General features: G+C 52.5%; 1 protein-coding gene across 1 annotated transcript; it reads right to left on the reverse strand.

Moving 5' to 3' along the window:
* Positions 1 to 4,575: 4,575 nt before the first annotated feature.
* On the reverse strand, positions 4,576 to 5,907 carry LOC119373664 (uncharacterized). The gene is made up of 2 exons (XM_037643721.2): positions 4,890 to 5,907; positions 4,576 to 4,825 (listed from the first exon to the last, which is right to left on the reverse strand). The coding sequence occupies exons 1-2, from the start codon at positions 5,837 to 5,839 to the stop codon at positions 4,576 to 4,578; spliced, it is 1,200 nt and encodes a 399-aa protein (XP_037499649.2). The 5' UTR covers positions 5,840 to 5,907.
* Positions 5,908 to 9,193: the final 3,286 nt, after the last annotated feature.

The raw sequence follows: 9,193 nt of genomic DNA on the forward strand, positions 1-9,193 counted from the left end.
GCAGTTATCACCCTGGTCGTCTTACGGTGGCGGGTCCACGGGGGCACGAGAAGGCAGCCGGCGTCACAGTTTTTTCTTCCGGACTTGTAAACTATGGTAATATTGAATTCTTGAAGTCTGAAGGCCCCGCCTCCGCTCAGGGGGGTCAGTGAGCCGTAATTCGCACGACACAAGCCAGCAACGCTGGGAACAAGAACCGTTTTAATTCACGACTCAAAAGAATCACCACCGGCCTTCCAGACCGGCACAACACGGCACTAACGTATACAGGAGAGCCAAAAGCCCGGAACGAACAATCCCCGCCGACTGGCGGTCGAATGGAACCTACGCGCGAAACATAACGGCAGGAAAGCAAACTCACGCGCAACTCGCAGTAGAAGACGAGCCAACGACTCCTATTAGCGGACGTCCCAAACCGGCGTGGCCTCTGCTCTGCAGCACTCACGGAGGAAACCGTCGCGCCTAGCGCGACCGTCGCGGCATCCCATCGTCCTGCCGCCCACCAAAGAAACCTCCGGGCTTGTCTCACCTCCCTTCTTATCCGCCAGCCGCCTTCACGCCCCCTGTGGCTTTCCGCCGCTGCCGCTCGTCACGCGCATGGGCAATGCGCGTGTGTTCTCCTCCCCCTGCTTCCAACGTGCGTGCTGCAGATAAGGGCCTATCGGCCCGACACTCCCCCCCACACAAGAATGGACACTCCAGTGAGTGTCATTTTCCACCGACTACTAAGGGCAATAATCAACACCACAGAAAATAGAAAAAGGGGAAACTGAGAAGCAGTTCTGCATTAGTCTACACAGTTCGTCGGGCACCACGACAGTTCATAATGTGTCGCATATCCTTGTCTACACAGTTTGTCGGGCACCACAACACATCACCGTTCGTCGCATGTCTTTGTCCTGCTGTCGCATGTCCTTGTCTGCACAGTTTGTCAGGCACCGCAGCACATCACCATTCGTCGCATGTCTTTGTCCTGATGGTTACACCGAACGGAGCCGGCCCACACATCACACCACATAACCATTCGTGCCCTGTCTTTGTCCCACCGGTTGCACAGAATGGAACGTGCACGTAGCGTGTGTCGGCGTTCACAGCAGCCTGTGTCGGCGTTCCGTGATGGGTGCCAGCCTTGTGCTTTGTCGCAGGCTAGTTGGCACTGAAGTTGCTGCGGGGTGTTCTGCGAAAGGCAAGGTTATTACAGTGGAGCAAGGTTATTACAGCAGGACAACAAAAGGGCACCGCATCCTGATTGACAAACAGCGAATACCCAGGTCAGCAATGTCGACGGCCGCGGGGGAATGTGTTTACGCGTCTAGCGGGCGCTCGTAGTAAGCTTTGAGGTCGCATACGTTTACAGGGCCTGTTATTCGACCACCGCGTTTGTTTTTGAGAAGGTATGCCAACCTAGAAATTTGCTTTGCAATCACGTAGGGACCGTCCCATCGTGGTGCGAGGGAGGCAGCAAACCCTTTTGCTGCATCACTGAGTGGATGCGTGCGCCGGAGCACCTCATCACCAACCGCGAACTCTAGGGGTCGCCTGCCCTTGTTGTATTGATTGCAATGTTCCAGGCGGGCTAGTTCCAAGTTCTCTCTGGCCTCCCGCAAAGTTTCGCTCCAGCGACTGGAGAGATTTTGCGCGAACGTCGCGTAGTTACAGCGCGGTGATTCGGAGTCATGGGTGAGCTCATGTTCGATAGGAAACTTGAGCTCGCGACCTAATAGAATGGCTGCCGGAGTAAAGCCAGTTGAACGATTCACTGTTGTTCGCGTGGCGAATGCCATTTCCTGTACGCGGGCATCCCAGTCCCTGTGCCGGTCAGTGAAAGCCACCAACATTGTTTTAAGGTTTCTGTTGACGCGCTCAGTAATGTTGGCCTGAGGGTGGTAAGGTGTCGTTCTTTTGTGGTGTACACCAAGAACTTTGCAAGTGTCCGCAAATATTCTGCCTGTGAAATATGTGGCATTATCTGTTATTAGCTGCTTTGGAAAACCGAAGCGAGTGAACGTCTGCAGCAGACAATCCCAGATTACTTTTGAATCCAGCCGGCGTAACGGGTACAGCTCTACCCATTTCGAAAAGTGGTCAGTGAGTACTAACAAGTATCGACACCCCTTAGCTGATCTGGGGTACGGGCCCATTGCATCACAGGCAACGATTTCCCATGGGTACCTGCTTTCCACAGATTGCATGAGGCCCGGTGGTTTACCTCCCCTCGGTTTTGCGGTCTGGCAGGTAGGGCAAGTTTGGACGTATGTTATGACGTCCTTTCTCATGTGTGGCCATGTGGCGACGCGACACAACTTTTCAAAAGTTCTCTTGCCATCACTGTGACCAGCGAGGCGTGTGTCATGAAAGTACGCCATGAAAGTTTTGCGTAGAGTCCGAGGAATGAAAACACGGAACGGGGACTCGTCATCATGAGTCTCAAGTGAGGGGACGTAACGCAAGAGCAGGCCGTCCTCGGCTTGCAAGTAGCTGCCATAGGTGTTTGCGAACCGTGTGTTCCCGGTGGAAGTAGCAGCGCCCAGGCCACTGCATATCTGTTTGCACTGGTCGTCGCTTCTTTGAGCGTCGAGGAGCTGCTGTCGTGAGACCAGTGTTCCCCAGACTTCTTCAGGCACTGTCACAACCAGGACCTCGGCGGCTGGTTCACCATCCCCTGACAGTGGCGCTCGGGAAAGCGCGTCAGCCACTTTGTTGCCAGTGCCTTTCCTGTATTCCACTCTGTAGTTATATTTCTGAAGAGAAAGGGCCCACCGGGCCAGACGACCGGATGGGTTTTGTAGCTTTGACAGCCATGACAGCGCCTGGTGATCGGTTTGAATCGTAAATGCAGCTCCATCGAGATACATGTCGAATTTCTTCAGTGCGAATACGATTGCAAGACATTCTTTCTCTGTTACGGTGTAGTTCCTTTCTGCGCCAGAGAGCGTGTGGCTCGCAAATGCTAGCGGGTAAAGCATCCCTTGATATTCCTGGAGCAAGACTGCTCCAAGGCCGTAATCGCTTGCGTCGGTCTGTACCGTGAAGGCTAAGTTTAGGTCAGGGAGGCGCAGCCGTGCTGTATCAGCGATAGCCTCCGACAGAGCCTGGAAGGCTGCCTGCTCCATGTTAGTCCAAGACCAATGGGCACCCTTGCGCAGGAGCTGGTGAAGTGGTCTTGCCAGATCGGCGCAGTGAGGAATGAAGTGACGGTAGAAGCCCGCCATACCCAAAAACCGTTGCAGGCTCTTAACGCCCGTTGGTGGTGGAAAATGCAGGATGGCCTGAAGTTTCTGTTCGTCTGGCCGTATTGTGCCTTGCTCGACAATGAAACCTAAGAGGTTGATCCTGTTTGAGACCAACTGAACTTTCCGGGGGTTGACGGTGATGCCTGCATCCTGCATTCGTTGTAGTACAGTGGTTAGGTGGCTCAGGTGCTCGTCGAAGGTTTGCGAAAAAACTACCACGTCGTCCATGTAAGCCATTGCGTAGTTGAATTTGGCATCTCGAAGCACAATGTCCATGACGCGCTGAAATGTGGCCGGTGAATTGCACAATCCGAAAGGTAACCTCGAAAACTCGAACAATCCCCTGTGGCAAGTAAATGCCGTTTTCTGAGCATCGCGCTCTGCTAACGGGATCTGCAGGAAGCCTCTGCTACAGTCAAGGGTAGTGAAGAATTTGGCGGCTCCAAGGGAGTACATAACAGAGTCGATTGATGGGAAGGGGTACGAGTCTCGAACCGTGACGGCGTTTAACCGCCGGTAGTCAACGCACAACCGCGCAGAACCGTCCTTCTTTGGAGCTAAAACAACTGGAAACGCCCAGGGACTGTTGGACGCTCTTACAGCACCGGTGACGAGCATTTCGTCGAGGGCAGCGTCCAGAAGTTCACGCTTGTGGACGCTCAGGGGACGAGGATTGAAACGGATAGGGCGGACGTCGCCTGTGTCGATCCTGTGTTCCAATACATTGACCCTACCCGGAGCCTCTGTGAACATTGCCGCAAAGGGCTTTAGGGCTGTTTCGATTCTAGTTTTTAGCTGTGATGGCCCTTTGAAGGATTCGATAATAGTAAAGAAGTCCTCCCTGGCCTCGAAGAACGGATGCACATTTGTTGCAAGCAGATCAGACTGGGGTTGTGGCGAAGTAGTCACAAACGCGAGTGGTTTTGCATTGATGCCATGGCTGTAGGTGCCCGTACGGACATCAAGCACGATTCCCGACTTTGCTATAAAATTGCGTCCCAAAATTACGGGGCAGGAAAGTCCGGGTAGGTGTAGGAAACGTTGCCGAAGTTTTCGCCCGTCGAGTCTAACCGCTAAACGAGCTGCAAGCGTAGCCGGGACAACATGAGCAGAGGCCACGCGCAGATTAGTGCTTACCCTTCGCAAAGATAAGCCTTTCGTCTCGCAGGCATTCTTAATGCGATCCCCGAAAACGGAAACAGCTGAACCAGTATCTAAAAGAGCCGGGACCTTTACTCCTGCCATGGAAACCATCACTAATGGTGCTTTATCGGCGTGGGCAGCGAGACGAGTGAATGTAGACGGACGATCGCTCACCGTATTGTCGAGTACACCATGGCTGTTATCGGGCGGAGAGCACTTCGCAGGAGCGTTGGTTGCTTGGTTCTCTGGCAGTTGTCCGAGCGGGAAGGGATGCGGCCTTGTCCCTTTGGGCGTGCGTTGCTTTGTCGAAGGTTTGCCGCGGCTGTGATTCCTGGCGGCTGGATGATGTGAAGACCAAAACACCCGGTGGCCAGGCCTCTGCAGCGCGGCTGGCTGCTCTTGGAGACGAGTCGTAGCCCACAGAGGAGCCGCAGTAGTTCCACCAGGACCTGCGTAAAGTGAGAGGACCCCGGGAGGCGGTGGAATGTTGGCCGGCGATTGGCATGCGCTCACCATCGCCGGCCCCGATCGTTTCCCCGGCGGCCAGAACGTGGTCTGCTTGGGCACTGGCTCCTATAGTGGCCCCGACCTCCACACTGGAAGCATACCGGAGGGTTCCTACTTGTACCTCCGGCACTAGGATGGGCGGCGACCGCTACGGGCTGGCCTTGGGTCGAGGCGCCCGGTATGGGTGTCCCACGTTCCTGGGTAGTTGACGGGAAGGCGGACGGAGCAGGCAGATTGTGGTGGCTGAATGGGTCTAGAGCCCTTGGTGGGGTCATCGGAGAGGCCATTGGGTTGGAACGACCGTGCCACGCACAGGATGGCTCGAGAGTGGATTCAGGCGGTGGCGGTGGTTGGTACGTGAGCTCCGCCAACATCGCGGCCTGAATATCACCCGCTGCTGTAGCGAGGACGTCGAGTGAAGGGAATGAACGACCCCTCAAATACGCCTGAAAACGCGGATGCGACTGCTTAATTGCCCGAGTCACTCTTTCCACTTCAGGTGCCGAAGGGTCCGCGCGGTCGTAAAGCTCCTGTAAGGACCGTATGTATTCTTGGAGGCTTTCCTCCTCAGCCTGTGTACGGCTGCGAAGTTCATCTTTCATGCGAACGGCGTAGTCGGGGGGCAGAAATTCGGCACGGAATAGCTGCTCAAAGTGAGGCCAACTTTCGAAAGACTGGCGACGACGCCAACGTGCGGCAGAGCCAGACAGGGCGACGGGCAGAACGCGTAGCAGAAGAGTCTCATTTGGGAGGGCTTGCGCGTCGCGATAGTCTTTTAAATCTTGCAAAAAGTCTGCGACCGATTTCTTGTCTGTGTGTCCCTCGTACGTAGGCACGGCCAGCGGTAAGCGAAAGGTGTCGGCTGGTGTAGCCTGGCGTTCTAGCAACGCGGTCAGCTGCTCGACGATACGAGGAGTATCTGGCGCGGACGCGTCCTGTTTCCCCTTGTCGGGCATTATATTAGACTTGAGGTCCGTAGGGCTTTCACCTTCGCGAGCTGTAACTGTACCGGAACGCAAGAGCATTGGAATATGCGCAAAGCGTATCGCGAGTGCGATGGGCCGGCAGGACGGGGGCCTAATGCGTGCGGTTCTCGCGGTGCGAAAGCGAACTCAAACGAAAAGAATAATACTGCATGAGGAAACCACGTTGCAAGGAACGAAGGGAAGGTCAGCTACGTGCGAAGACCACGTTGGGCGCCAGATGAAGGCCCCGCCTCCGCTCAGGGGGGTCAGTGAGCCGTAATTCGCACGACACAAGCCAGCAACGCTGGGAACAAGAACCGTTTTAATTCACGACTCAAAAGAATCACCACCGGCCTTCCAGACCGGCACAACACGGCACTAACGTATACAGGAGAGCCAAAAGCCCGGAACGAACAATCCCCGCCGACTGGCGGTCGAATGGAACCTACGCGCGAAACATAACGGCAGGAAAGCAAACTCACGCGCAACTCGCAGTAGAAGACGAGCCAACGACTCCTATTAGCGGACGTCCCAAACCGGCGTGGCCTCTGCTCTGCAGCACTCACGGAGGAAACCGTCGCGCCTAGCGCGACCGTCGCGGCATCCCATCGTCCTGCCGCCCACCAAAGAAACCTCCGGGCTTGTCTCACCTCCCTTCTTATCCGCCAGCCGCCTTCACGCCCCCTGTGGCTTTCCGCCGCTGCCGCTCGTCACGCGCATGGGCAATGCGCGTGTGTTCTCCTCCCCCTGCTTCCAACGTGCGTGCTGCAGATAAGGGCCTATCGGCCCGACAAGTCTTAGAGTCCAACCTGCGAGGCGACCTGAAGGGTCCTTTGTGTTAGCTCGCCAACACAAGGCGTGGTGGTCGCTCACAACTTTGAAGGGGCTACCCAAAAGGTAGGGGCGAAACTTGGATGTAGCCCAGATGGTAGCCAGTCACTCCTTTTGTGTTGTGGAATAGTTGATTTCTGCCTTTGATTCCTATCCTTGGGAGAGGGTACACGTCCTTCTTCATGATTTTGTTCAGGCGGCGATAATCCACGCAGAAACGTAGGGTTCCGTCCTTCTTCTTCAATAACACCACGGGTGACGCCCACGGAATCTCCAAAGGCTGGATGATGTCGTCGCGTAGCATTTCGTCGACTTGTTTCTTTATGGTCTCGCGTTCTCGCGTCGAAACTCTGTACGCGCTCTGACGGAGTGGCCTGGCACTTTCCTCTGTTATTTTTTTATTAATAACTCTTTTATTTGGCCTAACTTGTGGCCGGGAAAAGGAAGGTCAAACTACAACAATACACACTGATAGCAATACACACTGATGACACTGAGAGTACACTGATAGCGGCGAACAGAGCGTCGGCCGTCGAAAAAACTGAACATCGCTGGGATGTGCCGTCTTTTATACATCACGCATCGAACTTTCCAGTCTTATAACAGGTGGTCGCGCAAGCTCTGAAATAATCTTGACTATTCGCGTCATGTGCGCAATCTTAACAAAATGATCTACTACAATATCGAATCTTCTCAGATATTCTGGCGCGCTTTGCGCAAGGCGGCAGCTACGCGTGCAATGGGCCGGTAACAGGAAACATAGAAAGAAAGGAGCGTGTGTTGCAATATGAGGACTCACAAGGACCCTTAACAGGGCATTACATCAGGTGGCGAGGGGGTTTAACAGTAATGAAATTATATGCAATGATGCCAATATTCTAAGGAATTACGAACTACGTAACAATAAGTAGAGAGCAAATAGAAAACGAGATCTCAGCATCTACGCTCGCCAAAACGAAAATTACAGCATATCCACGGGTGAATGATGAAGAGGTTGGGCGAAGCTCCTGAAGCGATCATGGTTACACCGTGAAATGTTGACTGGTTTCGCCCAGCAGTAATCAAAGCGATACGCCGCTTTGATTATTTTTCCTTCTTCATTCTTTTCTTTTTTATTTTTAATTGTTTATCGTTTTTTTCATTTTTTTCATTTTTTATTTTATTACTTTTTGTTTTTTATTATGTGTTATTTTCTTTATTTTTTAAATTTAATTTTATTTTTTTTCTACCTATGGGACAACGCCATCTAGTATATCGTCACCCAACTGCAGTTTGCATGCATCTCTATGGTACAGCGCCATCTATTGAATGATAGGGGAGACGCGACGGCGGGGACACGCCGGATGGAGCGACGACCGACCAGGTGATGCTATAAGGAGCTCCGCTCCTAAAAAAGGAGGGGCGGGGGGTTTGAAGAACCTATGATTTCGAAAACTGATGTATACATTCAGGTAAACGGCGACTGAGTCCTAGCAGACGTGCATTTGATCTTATGCGTCTTCAGTTGTTCGGTTAGAGCGCAGGCAAATCAGTGCTCCGCAGTTCGTACCGCTTTCACTTGGGGCGGACCTCGCTTAGATTTTAACGCGATAGCGTTATAGAGCTCGTTTCGCAGGAATTCCGGTGTCGGCGTCGTTCTAGGAGTCGGCGTCGTTGGTTGTGGGCGAAAATGAGCGTTGATAGGCAGCACAAAATCGAGAAAGATGAAAAAAAAAATAAACACCTCCCGTACCAGTGAGAATCGAACACAGACCGTCTACATGACAAGCGGGTATTCAACCACAGAGCTACGCCATTGCTAGAAAGTACGTCGTAAAAAGAAAAAAAAAAGATCGGGAAATCCCACGATTTGCAGCAATTGGTTTCATGCGAAGCAGTCAGTATTTCTATGCTGTAGTTTATGGCTTTGAGCCAAGCGATACGAGGTATATCGACATGTTTTTGTAAGTGTAGCAGCTATGTGCACATCGTGGGCTTACGAGGTACCTGGACAACACTGGCGTTTAAAGAGTAACTTATGATGCGACGTAACGTTAGCCCTCACATTAGAGTACATACGTCTGTATTATCGAAACTAAGTGCACTTTATGGTGCAATCATGTGAATATCACACGTAACATTCGGTAATGAATTCCACCGGGGTGAAGCAATTCTTCAATATAGCTTGCTGAATCATAGGAATACAACTGTAGTGTTTATGAGACTGCTATAAAAGCGGAGCCATTACTGGAACCTCAGACGTTTATGTGACATGATGCCCGTGTCATAGGAGTGGTTTGTTGTTCTATGTGTCCGTTGTGTCTTTTTCGCGTTACATGACGTCTATTAGCAAGGACCAACTAGCCCAGAAACAAGTCCTTCTGCAGATCATCGGAGTACATATGTAGTGTTTATTGCTTTCTTGTAAAATTAGATAGCCAGCACCACAAACACAATTGACGTTGCACCGACATTACTCCTGCATAAGCTGTATTTCCAAACCAGTTTATAGACCTGGCGTGGCTCTGTGGCAGA

This window comes from Rhipicephalus sanguineus, chromosome 11 (genome assembly GCF_013339695.2).
Source record: "Rhipicephalus sanguineus isolate Rsan-2018 chromosome 11, BIME_Rsan_1.4, whole genome shotgun sequence".
Lineage (NCBI taxonomy): Eukaryota > Metazoa > Arthropoda > Arachnida > Ixodida > Ixodidae > Rhipicephalus > Rhipicephalus sanguineus.